Genomic DNA, 16,555 nt, shown 5'->3' with positions numbered 1-16,555 from the left:
ACCAGATAATATACTAAACAATCAGAAATTGATGCCTTGGAAATAAATTGTTTAATGTCCTTCACACCTCCACCTCCATCTGAAATTCACTCTCCGGCTCTTGTTCTAGTTAGTGAAGTTTCTCACATGGACGGGCATTAAGCTTTTAAGTCTTACTGTTTAAATTAATTGACGCAAGTTCAATTTTATAATATTATTATTCAAAAAACTACAGTTAATTAGAAGACGAAAAATTACATACGCAAGTATAATTTGATTCTTGCCAACAACTCTTAATTTTGTGTCAAAAAACAAGATACTAATTTTGCATAATTTTTTTGGTTAATTTTATGCATTACTTATTACAAAGATGACGAAATCCGAAAAACTCACCCACCTGGAATTTATTCCCAGAGAAAAATAAGACAACAAAGATCATGAATTTCTTATACCCAAATTAAAATAACTAAGGGAAAAAAATGTAACTTTTGTCCCAATGTTTCAAACACCATTCGGTGTGTGTTTCCCATTTCCATTTGAATATTTTGCATTTCTGAATCCATGGCTTGGCCCCTCTAGGAATCTCTTCACTATTTTCATGCTTGGCTTAATCACAATCTCTTGATGCAAATGTTGATAATCTTCACCCCTTAAAATGGCTTCAAAGACTTCTGTAGAATCAAATTTGTTTATCATCGATCCAAGCTTATCAGCCATATTTTGGATCTTTGACAATTGATTTTGAGCCAATATGCAGGTGTTTTGTTTGGTTTTTCTAATCGATTCCTTTAATATCTTTTCCTTTTGAGCATCATCTACACCTTTTTTCTAATTCCTCTTGTGTTATCTGCTCCAGGTACAAAAAAGTCTCTTATCTCATCTACCATCCCTGCCGCAACCATTTCATCAACTCTTTTGTCCAAATATGGAAACAGAATAGGCAAAGACACATCTACCCAAATAAAACAGCAATCATATTTTGAATGAAATGCAATAGTTGGGTCCTCGAGTAATTTTTTAAGGTAAGAATTTGACCCTCCTACAATAATAGGCAGGTGTCCATTTTGAGTTATGAGATCTAAAGCTTCAAGCGCTTGCTTGCAAAAATCATCCATAGTGAAATCATATTCAGGATCATCAATGATGCCTAATATATGATGGGGAATTGAACAACGTTCAGATTCCTGTACCTTATTGGTGACAATGTCAAGGCCTTTGTAGACTTGAATTTTGTCTGAATTAATGATCTCAGATGGGAATTGAGTTCCTAAGTTGATGGAAAGTTTAGTCTTCCCAGTTCCTGTTGCACCCAATATAAACAAAACCTTCTTCTTTTCTGTTAAGGATAAGGTAGACAAAGCCATGAGATTTTTTAGATGTAAAATAAGAAAAAACAACACATAAAACGTAATTAAAATCAGTAAATTTAAAATAAACTTAAACTATTGAATCATAATGCATTATTTCTATGAATCTACTTAGTAAGGAAGTGAGTTATACCAAGAAGAGGTTTGATATATAATATGTGAGAAAAATTGCTCTCAGTATTTTTTGTTGTTGTGATGAATGAAGTGAACTCAACTATGCTATATAATGCTCCTGAGGAATAACTATTATTTAATAAAAATTATAAGATAGGAAAAATTTTAAGGAAATATTTGTTATATAGTAACAATTAAATATTAATTGATATTGCAGTCAAAAGGATTCAAAAATAATATTATTATTTTGGTCTGGAAGAAATAACATTATTTACCTGCTATAAATGTGATTATAAGCTTATATTTAATTAGGTATACCACCTTTATATATATAATTTGATATCCTTCCTTTAAAAAAAAAAATTTGTGTTAAATTCAGTCAATGGTCCTACAAAAACAATAAAATGTTGTCTATTTTGCGATGCATGATATCTTTTTTTAAGATGTTTGAATGTTTTTATCAAATGTTACATAAAAAAATTCCTCTTTCTACGAGTAAAAAAAAATAATTTTATATATGAGTAAAAAACAAAGTCATTTTTAATTAAGGAAGACCAATTGTAGCCGAAAATTTTATTGTCAATCGAATACATATATTTCATAATTTAATATATTAAATAAATTATGAAAAACGGAAATATCATTATGTTAATTTATTTAAGGAAAACAAGTTTTGACTTGACCTATGTAATATATGTATATACAGGACAGGTCCTTTGAATTTGAATGGTTGGGGTAAATCCAGAGAATTGTTCCCCTAAAAAGATGACAATGCTTTTAAAATAATTTTAATGTAATCCTTTTTCCATTTTTATTATTAATAATTTATTCTTAATCGAAGGTTTATTAAAATAATTCAATTGAAATCAAAACAAGGCTATATAATTTCACAACAACAAAATATGTTGTTTTTGTTGGTTAAAAAGATGTTTTACGACAATTCTAACAATCGCGATTGGGCATTTGCCACGGTTCGGTAATCTTCGAGGATATACGTGTCGCTGAATCAATATCATCGTTACAACTATCATTAAAGACATTGTGACTGTTTGTAACGGTCACGAAGTGTGATTTTTGTTTTTGTTTGAAGGGATCTTATAAGCATTTGCGACGGTTAATTCAAACTGGCTCAAACATATGTTAAATTATATAAGGAAAACAAGTTTTGACTTGACCTATCTAATATATGTATATGCTTGAGGGGTCCCTTGAATTTGGATGTTTGGGGTAAATCCAGAGAATTGTGCCCCCTAAAAAAATGACAATGCGTTTAAATTATTTTAATATATTCCTTTTTGCATTAATAGAAGTTTTTTTTTAAAAAAATTCAATTGAAATCAAAACAAGGCAATATAATTTCACAACAACAAAATATGTTGTTTGTGCCGGTTCAAAAGATGTTTTTTGACAATTCTAACGCTCGTGATTGGGCATTTGCGGCGGTTAGGTAAACTTCGAGGATATACGTGCCGCTAAGTCATTTTATGACGGTTCGAGTAACCATCGCTATCATAAAAAATATTGTGATTGTTTGTACCTGTCACGAAGTGTTTATTGTTTTTGGTTGAAAGGATCTTATAAGCATTTGCAACGGTTCAAACTATCTCAAATATCTGTTTTTGATTTGGTTTTTTTTACATTTATAACTAAATTAAATTTGATAGTTTATTAAATAACTATCAATATTAAATTTAAATAACTATCAATCTTAAATTTAAATGAAAAATATTGATAAATACTTAAAAAGCAAAAAATACAAAATAATACAAAACTAAAATTTATAAAAACTATAGGTTAACAGTTAGAGAATGTAACATCCCAAACTGCTTTCTTAGAGAATGTAACATCCCAGACTGCTTTCAGGATTGCCGACTAACCCCACAAACCAACACGAGTCTTTTCAGCATGCTTTGTCCTCACTCACATGCTTACCGGGAAACTTCCCGATAGGTCACCCATCCTAGTACTACTCCAAGCCAAGCACGCTTAACTGTGGAGTTTTATGGAATGGACTACCGAAAAGAAGATGCATCTTGTTGATATGGGTAGTACCTAACAATTCTTATAAGCCTTCCTTCAACCATGTAGTCCCATACCTACACGGCCTCCGGATCCCTCTCATTTCGATGTGATTCGGTTCCTCTTATTAACGTGGGGTCATCCTTACGGATAGTGCCCGTTCCAACTGGCGGGAACCTTTCGTATCCAACTGGAGGGATATCGAAAGCCACGTTGTGGGTGTTACATGCCCACCAGCTTCCGCTTGGTTCGTCCCCGAACCACACCGTACTGGGAGAGGTCTGCTCTGATACCATTTGTAACATCCCAGACTGCTTTCAGGATTGCCGACTAACCCCACAAACCAACACGGGTCTTTTCAGCATGCTTTGTCCTCACTCACATGCTTACCGGGAAACTTCCCGGTAGGTCACCCATCCTAGTACTACTCCAAGCCAAGCACGCTTAACTGTGGAGTTCTTATGGAATGGGCTACCGAAAAGAAGATGCATCTTGTTGATATGGGTAGTACCTAACAATTCTTATAAGTCTTCCTTCAACCATGTAGTCCCATACCTACACGGCCTCCGGATCCCTCTCATTCCGATGTGATTCGGTTCCTCTTATTAACGTGGGGTCATCCTTATGGATAGTGCCCATTCCAACTGGCGGGAACCTTTCGTATCAAACTGGCAAGATATCGAGAGCCACGTTATGGGTGTTACAGAGAATGAATGTTTGTCTCTTCGTTTATGAGTCATCTTTGGGCTCTAAAATGGTTTCTGCATCTGTGTGGTTCTTCAAGTACCAAATGCCCCTTCAAGAAGCTGCACCAACATTAACATGACTAAAACAATTGTAGGGAGCATATGATGAGATTTTCATTTTTTGGGTCTTAATCATATAGTTTTCGGTAGAAAGGAATCCTGGTAATCTAGAGTACCATGTTTTACGTTTGTTATGCAATCATCAAATTCAAATGCGACGCTCGCTCATATGAAAGAGAAATTTTCTAAATTCAATTTTGTATCAATTTTATAATATTCCAGTATTCGTGGTGAGGATGAATTTCTCATTGCGCATTGTACCCATAGCTTAGAGTGGAACTAGTCGAAAAAATTTCATAATCTCCGTACGGATATAGGATCCAAAATAAGCAGCAAGAAACCTCCTCATGGACAGTGGGACAATTTCTATTGTTGGCGGTCACACACTCAAGATGATAATTTTACTCTCAAATATGCTTATCATTTACTTTCTCATCATTTGATGAATCGTAGCTCTCAACGTGACCTTCTCTTTTCTGCTTTGTTCAAGTGCCATGATCTACAAAATTTAGGGAATTCCTTTGGAAGGCTTTCCCGGGTAAGCTCGTGTCAACAAGCAAGAGGCATTACAGGAAGCTCGTGTCAACAAGCAAGAGGCGTTACAAAAAGATGACTTCTAACGCTAATTGCACCTGTAGCAACCAACAAGATGAACTCATGATGAATGTTATTCCTGGCTTTGACTTAATTAGAGGTTATTGGGATGATCTCATTGTACCTAACCATGGAAGTAATTTATTGGAGCATTACTACCAATGATGTTGGTATTTCCAGCTCTCCTTGGCATGATAGATAAGATTTTGAAGTTTCTAGTCATTTGGACTAGTCTTGATCATGAATGGACATTGATTTATTGTTTGCACAAGAGGAATTTTTATAATACTAGACCATCGACCGGTGCTCCGCACGGGTCCTACCAACTAAATCATACGCAAATAAGTTACACATTGTATACTGTTAATATAAATAAATCAATTTGTTACACTTTAATAACAATGTACTTGATGGTTCATATGATGTGAAATACTTTATATTAATCGCATCATGGTTACTTTAGGTACATCATTAGTTGCTATTAGTTACAATACATCAATATAAAAGTGTTGATCATATATTTAACACAAACTATACGACATTACGAAATACTTCTCTATATACCACATTAGAAGTCACGTCGGTGTCTTCTTAATCTTCATCGGTAATAAGTATCTTCAACCCATTTTTGAAAGTAACTCTCGAAATTGCAACATAAAGCTGACCATGTGAAAACACAACACTTGGCAAATTAAAAGGAGAGATATCCCACCTAGAAAAAAATCCTTTGAGGATTCAATCTAGATCACCGACCCGTGCACATACGTGAACAAGTTACGTAGTATCTACTATGTTTTATATGAATAAGTCAATTGATTAGATTGAATCAATGTAGGTCATAGTTCATATGATGAGAAATATGATAAATTAGTCGCAACATCGTGACATTATGCCATCATTAAAACTCAGTACATTACAATTATATATCCTACAAAGCATATATCTAACACAAACTATTCTACGTTACGAAATACTTCTCTATATACGACATTTGAAGTCACATTGGTATCTTGACCATCTTCATTTGTTATAAACATCTTCAATCCATCTTTATAAGTAACTCTTGAAAGCCACATCTAATTAACTATGTGAAAACACAACACTTGACAAATATATCCCAATATTGTTTAAAGACTGTTCGTTGAAAGTTGAAAGGAATCATGACGTCATAAGTTTTAATAAATAATCTCGAAGAATGGCCTGAGTACCACCCTGCTCAATTGGAAGACCAATATGAAAACGAAGACAAGTCGGAGCGGGAATAAATGGTTAAGATATCTAAAGCTCATCTGGAAGGAATTGTAGGCAATATAGAAGCAGCTAATGCTCTAACTAAACAAAGAAATTGCAAAGCAAATGAGTATACGGATGAAAAAGAGAGTTTGGACTCTCAGAACATCATCACAAATGCTATGGAGCTTAGAAGTAAAGTAGTTCCCACGTTAGTGAGTTCTAAAAGCACAAAGAAGAAGGTGTTTGAAGTAGTTGAAATAGAAGTATTTGAGGAGGAAGTCAAAAGTGAGTGTAGAGTTGAGAAAAAAGAGGAGAAACCAAGAGTCTACCATATCCATCTTCGACAGCGAAGGACAGAAAAATAAATTAAGAATGTGATGAAAAAGGGATTCATCTCACAAAAATAAAAGGGCAAAATACGCAAATGAAAAAAATCTGAAAAGGCTTCGCCTTCTACCGAACATCCATTCCCATCTAAAGGTAAAAGAAAGCGCGTATGTCCTGGCCAAAATATAACTCACTCCGCAAATTGTATGATAATTAGGGGACCCTTTTTACACAAAGTTCATAGAAGAATTTCTCAAAAAGAAATTCAAACTGCAAGGATATGAGGTTGTTATGCCTAACACAAGTTGCAGGGTTGTTCAAAAGCTTCCACAAAAGAAAGAAACTCTTGGAAGCACCTACACCGAAAGTGAAGTTGAAAAGGGAAACAAGGAAGGTCCAAAGGAAGTAGATAAGGAGAGTAATACGAGGTTTGAAGCACTCGTTGACATGAGTTCCATTCATAGGAACCCAAATGTCCACTCTTACCAGGAAGTGCAAAGCCTCGAGTCATTCCCATCCATGTCAATCTACCATACACCTATCTCAAAAGGAAAAAGGAGAAGAAAACAATTAGGAAAATGAAGGTGGTGCAAACGTCTATGACAACATTTAAAGCACCTCAAAAGAAAAATAAGCTCAATTCTGATTACAAGTAGAAATATCCAACTTGAATTGGATGGTGGTAGGTCAAGCTCGAGACGCTAAACAAGCGCTGAACGGAAGGCAACCCGTACATTTATTTTCAGTAATTTTCAATTAAGTCATTTTACATAGCATTCCATCTAACAATTTCTTTCTTTTACTGTTTTCTAACTCGCGACTAGGTGTGTTGTTTTTACATGAATTTCATAGCATTTCCTTTTCCAAAAATCTCAACAAAAAAAATTGTCTCAGAGAATTTTTCCAACCATTAAAAACATAGGGCTAGCTTACTTCTGAAGTTCAAGAGCACAATAACTTTTGGGGCTTTCTGCATAAGATACTCTTAAATATTCACCGTTACAATTCTGTATAGCATAATCGTTGAGATTTTAAACCAAATATATATTGCACTCTTCCTAATCAAATTCTTTCTATATGTGTGCTCCATGTGGATTGTTATTTTTGCTCAAAATTGCGGTTGTTATTTACGGAGAATTGGTTGTATTATTATACACATGAGACACTTGTTTTGGTACCTTGAGCCTTTCAAGCCACCCATTCTTATTATTGTTTTATCCTTTGTGCAACCATTTTGACCCTCCATGCAAATTTTCTTTCTTTCTTTAATACATTTGTTTGATTTGTTTTGGAGTTACATAGATTAAAATATTTGTCATGGTTTGAAATTAAGTTTGGGGTTGCTCTTTGAAATTAGCAACATCTTAAGTTTGGGGTGGTGTACTAGTAGAACTTGGTTATCAAAAGAAAAATGCAGATAAAATATAAAATAATAGATGGTCTACACAAAATAAAAGTAGAAAATCAAGAGCTAACAAAGGTTTGGGCTCTTCAAAAAAAAAAAAATTCTACTTGTACCCATTTTTCTTGAAATAAAAACTAATACCTCATGAACATTGGTTGTGATAGAGTTTGAATCAAAAGTTACAGGATAGATGAAAATTATTTCAAATAAGGAATCCTTAGAAAACAAACTTCAAAAGATTTACTCCCTCCGGTCCTATTTATAAGAGAAAGTTAGGTCAACAAAAGTGAATGTATTTGAACTTAATTTTTAACTAGATACATCAACTTTTGTTGACCCAAGTTTCTCTTATAAATAGGACCGGAGGGAGTATTAGCCAACTTTCCCAATTATAGCTCACCTTTAACCTAAGCCACGTTATAACCTTGAAAAGACCTCTATTTGTGTGTGTGTGTTAATAAATTCCATGAATGTATGTTTAGAATTGCTTCAATCTAATAGCAAGGTACAAATACATGACGACTGAAATGTGACAAATTCATTGATTATGCCCACTGACTTTAGGAGGTACATATGTGTATCATGGAATTGTAAGTTGTTGAATGTAGGAGTAAATTCATTAAACCTGTCCCATTTGCCTGAAAGTGGTAAGTTAGTAAAGTCAAGTCAGGAAGTTGGAAGAATGACAATCTAAGCACAATATCAAAAAAGGTATGTTACATCATCAAATTAATGTAAATTCTAACTTCTTGCCATTTTGTTGCTTAGGGACAACCAACGGTTTAAGTTTGGGGTTGTGATGATGGAATAACATATGATGTTTTTAACTTTGTTTTTAGTGTATTTCTTTGCACTTAGGAAATTTTTGTGTTATTTTCATTCGATTCGTTGTAGTTCACTTTTATATTGAATCATGCAACTACATAAATATTTTGAGTGTTTGGTAGTGAGAAATCATGTAAATAGACAAACCAAGACATCACGTGAAGAATTGATGATATAAAGATTGAATACAATGGTTCTTATTATAAGGTATTTGAAGACAATACAAAGTGAGGAAAATTCATTTCAAAGTCCAAGGCATTGCAAGATAGAAGAACGGGAAAAAATGGTCAAAACTATTGAATTTGTATAGATGGGGGCATACTCATGCGCCCCTTTCCGCCAAACCATGTTCCCCGCGCATGGACATGGCCAGAAAGTGTTGTTTTCGTGTTTTAAGTCATTTTTGGGGGAAAAGACCCTTTTTTTTTTCATTCAGAGCTTAGAATATAGTGGTATAAGGCAAAGGGTTAAAGCATCAGGAGCTTCAAGTCAGCAGATCTGCATCCTTCTCTTTTCTCTCCAGGTTATGTTTTCTATTGTTTTGTAATAATGTCGGTTTCCATGAGAAACTAAAATTCTTTGATTAGGGTTCCACGATAAACTCTTTCTTATTTGTTGGATTCCATTAATAAAGTTTTTTTATTTAGTTTATAATCTAAAGTCTGATTTAATTTGTATATGTCTGCTTTTATTAAAATCATAGATGGAGCAAAATTTGGATTAACATCCCTCCCATCCATTCAAATAAGACTCTAATGAATTTCTTAGTTTCTAATATAATTGAATCGAAGTAAGAATTTAGGGCTATAAATCATCTTTAGGAACCCTCGTAATTTGAGAGGGGGAATTGCAGCGATTAAAATAAAACGTATGCTGGTTCATCATGAGGTTATGTTATACTTTTTTAATCCAACATAAGACAAGTTATAATTGAATTATTTCTTACTTTAATTTCCAACAAAAACGAAGGGGGATTCAAGGATTCCCAAATCGCCTCTAAACATCTGAATCAACCAAACCTACTTTCGCACTGGGAAGGACAATTAAAGCCCTGCAACCACTTTAAATCTTCTATCTTTTATTTACTTTTCTAAATAGATTCCACTACTTACTGATTTTAACAACAATCTTTTGGGGATGATTAAGTTACTACTTCATTACTTGGTACGATTTGGTACACTTGCCTATTTCACGTAAATCACCATCGCGAACACACTCAAAAGGTCATGAAGGGCCACCAACAACTACCTGGAAATAAGGAACCACACCGAAAGAACAGCTTGCAAGTAACAAAAAGATGAGTCTCAATCTCAACAACTAGACGATAGAAAGCACAAAAAGTGGAGTTAAGACACACAACCATCCGACTTCTACACCGATTCTGACTAAAGGTGATTCAATCCCAAAGGAGTTTCCAAGATAAACTTACAGTTCCCTGTAGTCCAAATACACACATAAGAGAAGATTGTGTGCGAAATTGACTAAATACACACCAGGGGGGTCATTTTCTAGGACCAAGAATTTGGCTTCTCGAAGAGTGTCACTTAATTAATTAAACTTAAAAGACTAGATGAAGGTTATATGCTCCCCAATTAACAAAACCCCTTTCCACCAAAGGTCCCACACACACACATTTTCAACCAAGATCCCCATTTTACACCCTCTAATGAGACATCGAAGAGATCCTCGGCAAACGGATATGAAGGATAATCTTCCATGCAAGGGCTCCTCGTAAAAGGAAGAAAATAGACCATTACAAATAACCTTAGAGATGACATTTCAGAAACAATTAAAAAGCAAATTCGATTGTGCTCCCTAAACGCGAAACATCCTTCCACCTCCGGGACTCTCACCTAATTCTCTTAGTGCAACCTCCGTAATGAGACAGGGGCTCTAGTACTATATCCAACACTAAGGATATTCTTCCACAAACCACTACCCAAGATTATCATCCCACCACAAAATAATATTTAACAAGTCTCTCACCATGAGATCTCCTTCCTCTTTGGGCTTACACACACACTCCAAACTCACACACGAGATTTTCTTATCCTCTTTTGACACACGCCATATGAAATACCGTTAGTGACTTACAATCCTTTTCTAGAGGTTTAACCCAAAATTTCATGAAAGACGAAAATTAAATGGGGTTGGAATGGAGAACATAGTTGAGGAGAATCACCCACCCACCAAAACTAAAAAACTTATGGCAACAACACCCTAGACTATTGCAAATAAGATCGATGAAATGTTTCCAAGTTTGTTGCAGACAAGGTTTGCACCCATATAACAATACTCTTTGAGATATTGACCTTAAGACTAGATACGAGCTCAACATTTTAAAATAGACGTCTTCAGAGTCAAAGGTTTAGAACCAAGGAATCTCCAATAAATAGGGTATTATCATCATATTAAAAGTGGCATACTGATAAACTAAAAGCCCCAACCTTAAACCGTGAGAATTCATGAATTGCCTCCGCCTTCCTAATCAACCCACTAAGACCCTCCAACCAGATGAAAGAGGAAACGTCTTATAAGGTTTCCTTGCTTGATCCCTCTCTAGGTGTTGGTATCTTCGGTGACATTATGTCATATCATGGTTTTAGTGACCTTTAGGAGTTACTTTGTAATTGTTCTTGAAAATATTCATATGTTTTAGTTAATCTCTATAATAAATCAAAGGAAGGATTAATTATGGAGTATTGGCACATTCTTTATAGCATTGTATTTTTACATTTCGAGTAGGTGACAAAATGGATGGATTGAATGGATATGGATTTGGACCATAATATGGATAATATTGTATCTATCCGATCCATCTAATAAAATACGTTACTTTTTTTATATGTTTTACATAATTATTTTGTTAATAAGTTAGTGCAAAAAGTAAAAATATACAACCCACTATCTATTTATGTCTAATACACATTTTTTTAATCCAAATGCTTAATTTTTGTCTAGGCCCAAAACAAACTTTTTTATGAAGCCCAAAATAGTTTTAAATACTAAATAATTAAATATACATAAAATTAAATATGTATATTAATAGGTGGTGGTGCACCACCGTTGACCGTCGGCCTCCACCGTTGACCATGGCGGTGATTCGACGAGTCACGGCACCGCTCAGTCGAAAATTAGGCGAGATTCATGACGGCATACAGTGGCATACAACGGAGTTCCGACATTGACCGGTGGTGATCCAACGTTTACACCCTCAATATTAAAATAATATCAAATATTAATAATATATTAAATTTGTCCCATAACTTATTTGGACCAAATCGAAAACAACAAATAAGTTAAGGGACCATTTAAGTAATTAAGCCTTAAATTTATAATATTATAATATTAAAAAATAATTTTTTTTTGCTTTTTTCTCTCAGGCCTTTTTGTTCAGTTCTTTCAATTTTTTTTATAAAATTATTTTTGTATAAAATTATTTTTATTTTATCAAACTAATGTGTTTTTATTATTTAAAGTGATCGAATGAATTTATTTTTCTAAAGAGATGATCAATTGGATTTTAAAATAAGGTCGATGGATCCAAACCAATCCATCAACAATTTTTTTGTTTAGAAGATGGATTGGGTGAATTTTAAGTGGATTGAGATGCATTTGATGGATCAAGTTGCCACCTCTAATAAAGATATTGAGAACGACTTCTAATATATTTTTTATAACTAGGCTTCCTGTAGGAAAAATGCAGAGAGAGACCAAAATAAACAGAATACAAAACGCCCTGCACATAGACAAGGCACACCAAAAGCTTACATAGCAACAAAACTAAGAACAATCAAACCCCCACGGAAGCATAACATCAACAGTGTCCCATTGTGACAGCTACAACACCAAAAAAACCCTTGCTCACGTGTAAAATGACCTGCTACGTGTATTTTTCATTTTTTGCAAAGTAAATGTTTATTATAAAGGAGAGAGATATAGAGGTCTTGCTCATTTGACCACCAATTTAATTTTAATGCAGAGGTCTTCCTCATTATTCATTACAAGAAAAATAAAACTAAAAGTGGAAAAGGAGAGAGATAAGAAAGCAAGAAATGTATGAATCAAATTATTATTATTATTATTATTATTATTATTATCTTTTGAGAGAGTATGACTCAAATTATTATTTGATTCCTAATTCATGGAACCCTATAGTATCTTAAAATAAGGATAAAAATATAAAAATATATTCTTATATTCCTACCCACTTCCACCAAAACGAGCCTTTAACTTCTTCACTTGATCAAGATCAAGAAGGGTAGTTTTTGCAACTAAATCAGAAGGAAGCTTATTGGCAAACAAAAGAGAATCAAGTGTATGAATTGTAGGATTTTCACTGCTAAAACTAACATAACCAATAGCTTTTCCCTTGCCAGAATTAATTGCAAAATGTAACATCCCTTTTGGAACAACAAAAACATCACCCGGTTTCAACACCTTGGAATAAAATGAAGTAGGTGTCAAAAATCCAGCAGTAAATTCACCTTGAACCACAATCCCTAATTCGGTAGCATCGGGATGAGTGTGCATTGGAGACAATCCTCCTTCGTCCATGTCTACACGCATCGCAGATATTCCAAGTCCATTAAGGGCAGGAAAATTGGTGACAGTTGCTGAGGTGACTCCAATTTTGAACGAGTTGCTGGTATTTGCAGCTACAAGGCCATGAAAGACGAAATCGTCTGATGTGATGCTCGCCACAGGTTTGCAAGGATAGCCTGAATTGGTGTTTGGAGCCTTTAAATCTGCAACACAGAAATCGTTTACAGAAGCATAGGAAGTTATGAATGAGAAAAATGCAAAAAGGAAAAGTATTTGAAAAATCTTCATCTTAGGTTGCTTAATAATATTATTTGATTTGGTATGAGGTAATGTTGGTATTGGCCAACTATTTATAGGGAGGTGGGAAGGTGTGAAAACAAGCAAGATGGAACTTTGTCATCATTCAAATTTATTCTAATTTCAATATTTCGTATTCCTTATTTCCTTACATGGTTCTCCTCATATTGACCAACATTTTTCCATTTTTAAATACACAATAACCCCAATTAAAGCATATTTTCAAAGTTTTTTCAACTGTTCTTTTGTAAAAAAAAGAAAAACTTTTGATATTGATTGATTTATAATAAAACCAAAGACCAATTTACTTATATAATAATACTTTTGCCAAGTGTAGATTATATCGGTCCAATTATTTTATTTGATTAAAGTTTTTTTTTTCTTTTTTACTTTTTTTTACAGATATTCTTTTGACTTTTTTCAAAAAAAAATAATATTCTTTTGACTAAAGATTATCAGCACTGTTGTACAATAAATATATAGATTTTATTTTGCTGATATAATATACTTTTATGATTTGTATGAGACAAAATATATATAAATCCATAGATTACATAAAAAGCAGAGTATAAACGTGAGCTTAACTTACTTGGTAAAGGATAATGCATATTGTATGCAGAGATCCGAGTTTGAACCTCAAACATTCCATTTATTCATCTTTAAAGTGAATTTTTATAGACGTTAAGCTACTTGAAAAAAAAAAAAAACCAATATATAGAACAAACATGTGTAGAAAGAGAATTTTCTCCGGTACCCACATTTAATACCTAATATACCTCTAATGAGTTTACCTCCGGAAAAGAAAATCAATAAAAGATAAAACGATATAGAGTAAACTAGTATCGACACCCGTGTCATGTACATGATAGAATTGTCACAACGTATCGTATATTTTGTATAAGAATATTGTATTTTATATAATATAATTGAACCAAATTTCTCTTGTTTGTTTGGGTTGAAGATGCAATCCGGTTCCCGTGTCAATTCTTGTCTAACATACTACACCGTAAAAGATATATATTGACCATAATTCAAACTTTAATTCAAACTCAGTGAAACAATAAGACATTACACTAAGCAGCCACATAAGCCGGAAGTTTTTTGAATCGGCAAATATTATTAAACGTCATTCTCGCAAGACGCAAGGTATGGATGAAACAAGATACAAATGGTGCCGCATATCAACGGTACACCATAACCACAAATTAAAACCAAAATAAAAACCTCCTCAAAACACCGAAAACCTAAGGCAGTAGCTAATAAACATCACCACCTAAAACAGATTCCTTCACTAAACAACCACTGAAAAACGATATCCATAACCAGCATCGCCACTACTCCTCCTGAAAAACCCCTCTAAATGAAACACCTTGTCCTCATCACCAAAGCTAAGCCACTATTCTAAAGATCAATCAGCCTCCACCACCTCTAAACCTCCGGTCCACCGAAAGAACACCAAAAAAGCCCAAAACCAAAACTTGAACCAAAGAACTGACTCCCAATCTCGAATCAAAAGCGATCGGCCCACCAGACTACAGGACCAAATCAGAAAGGCACCCCAAACCCTCGGTCAACCAGATAAAAACCATTGCCAGCCAAACAAGATTGTAGCTAGACGCCAACTCCCGATCTCGAATCAAAAGTAACTGGCCCAACAGAATCCAAAACACAAAATTGAGACAGAAGACATGTTTTGCGATGGTGTAAAAATCAATAAAAAAAGGAACAAAATATCAGCTCAAAGGACACACACCTTAATTAACAACCCAAACTCAAACGATAGCTAGCGACAACAAAAATGGACCCGAAAGACAGAAATTGCCTCCCAAAGAAATCTCCCACAACAACCACATCAATTGATACACCACCACGACCACACAACAACAACAACACCATCACCACCACCACCACAATTGAAACACCAACACCACCACCAGCAATGCATTACGACTAGTGAGAACAAGAGCAAGACAACAAAGGTGGAAGACTCCAAAGAAAGCAGCATCATCATTGAGGCATTCCGAAGAAGCAGCCACATTGAATATACCCACAAACCAGCGATAGAGATAGAACAATGCCGCATAACCGCCTCACCATGAAAACAGGCAGCAACACAAACACAGATCTAGTGGAAGACGAAACCCAACAAAAGAACACGGGCAACGACGCAGGTGTGAAGCGGAAAACAAAACCTAGATCGTAAATATGCGGCCACCGGTGACAAGGAGAAGACGTCTGTCGCCAGAGTAAAAAACAACCAAGCCAAAAAGAAAGAAGAACCCACCAGCACGAAGATTTAGATTCAGACCCTTTCGGGTTTCAAGAACCAAAAAGGCACACACCCTTTCAGGTTTTTTGAAACAAAACCACAACAAAACAGGGATATATACAAAACCACCAAAACACAACAGACAATAACACAAAAGTGAAGATGATGTTGCTTTAGTTATAGGTTTGTGTTTTGATGATGTCTAAATAGCTAGGTTTATTTGATGATGTTTTTATGTTGATTAGCTTTAGCACCTAAAAAACCATGTTTCATTGTGTCATGTTATTCCTTGATATCTTGTGTGTTGTCATGTATATGAAAATCCTTCCGCAAATTGCTCGATTCAATTCATGATTCATTGATTCATATCAAGCATTCCTTCTGTCCATTTTCCTTGTGTCACTCATTTTTGATCGAGTCAAATTTTCATGAATAGCATCATAGTAAATCTATTCACAGTTTTACTGAATAGCATCACAGTGAATCTATTCACAGTTTTCCTGAATAGTATCATAGTGAATCGTCCATTCAGAAAAACTGTGAATCGATTCAAATGTTGGCAACATCAGTTTTTCCTTCTTCCCTTCTTGAATGGATTCAAATTTCAGTGAATTGTATCATAAAACTCTCTAACTTCGATTGAATCGATTCATAAGAGTTTGAATCGTATCAATCTTCATCCTGGGATATTTGAATCGATTCAAAAAGTATCTGATGCGTATCAATCTTCATAGTTCATCTGGCTTGTCATTTAGTTGTCTGAATCGATTCACAC

At 34.4% G+C, this 16,555-nt stretch overlaps 1 protein-coding gene and 1 pseudogene across 1 annotated transcript; both read right to left on the bottom strand.

Annotated features, from left to right (window-relative positions):
• Nucleotides 1-480: 480 nt before the first annotated feature.
• On the bottom strand, nt 481-1,367 carry LOC146935854 (adenylate isopentenyltransferase 5, chloroplastic pseudogene; annotated as a pseudogene).
• Nucleotides 1,368-12,733: 11,366 nt separating this feature from the next.
• Nucleotides 12,734-13,552, bottom strand: LOC146935853 (auxin-binding protein ABP19b-like). The gene has a single exon (XM_085757650.1). The coding sequence runs from the start codon at nt 13,500-13,502 to the stop codon at nt 12,873-12,875; it is 630 nt and encodes a 209-aa protein (XP_085613776.1). The 5' UTR covers nt 13,503-13,552; the 3' UTR covers nt 12,734-12,872.
• Between the last annotated feature and the right edge of the window lie 3,003 nt (nt 13,553-16,555).

The sequence above is a fragment of the Medicago sativa genome, chromosome 3 (assembly GCF_051527215.1).
Source record: "Medicago sativa cultivar Bolivia chromosome 3, Bolivia_mono, whole genome shotgun sequence".
Lineage (NCBI taxonomy): Eukaryota > Viridiplantae > Streptophyta > Magnoliopsida > Fabales > Fabaceae > Medicago > Medicago sativa.
Note: the sequence above shows the minus strand (reverse complement) of the source record. Positions and strands in the feature narration are given on the sequence as shown.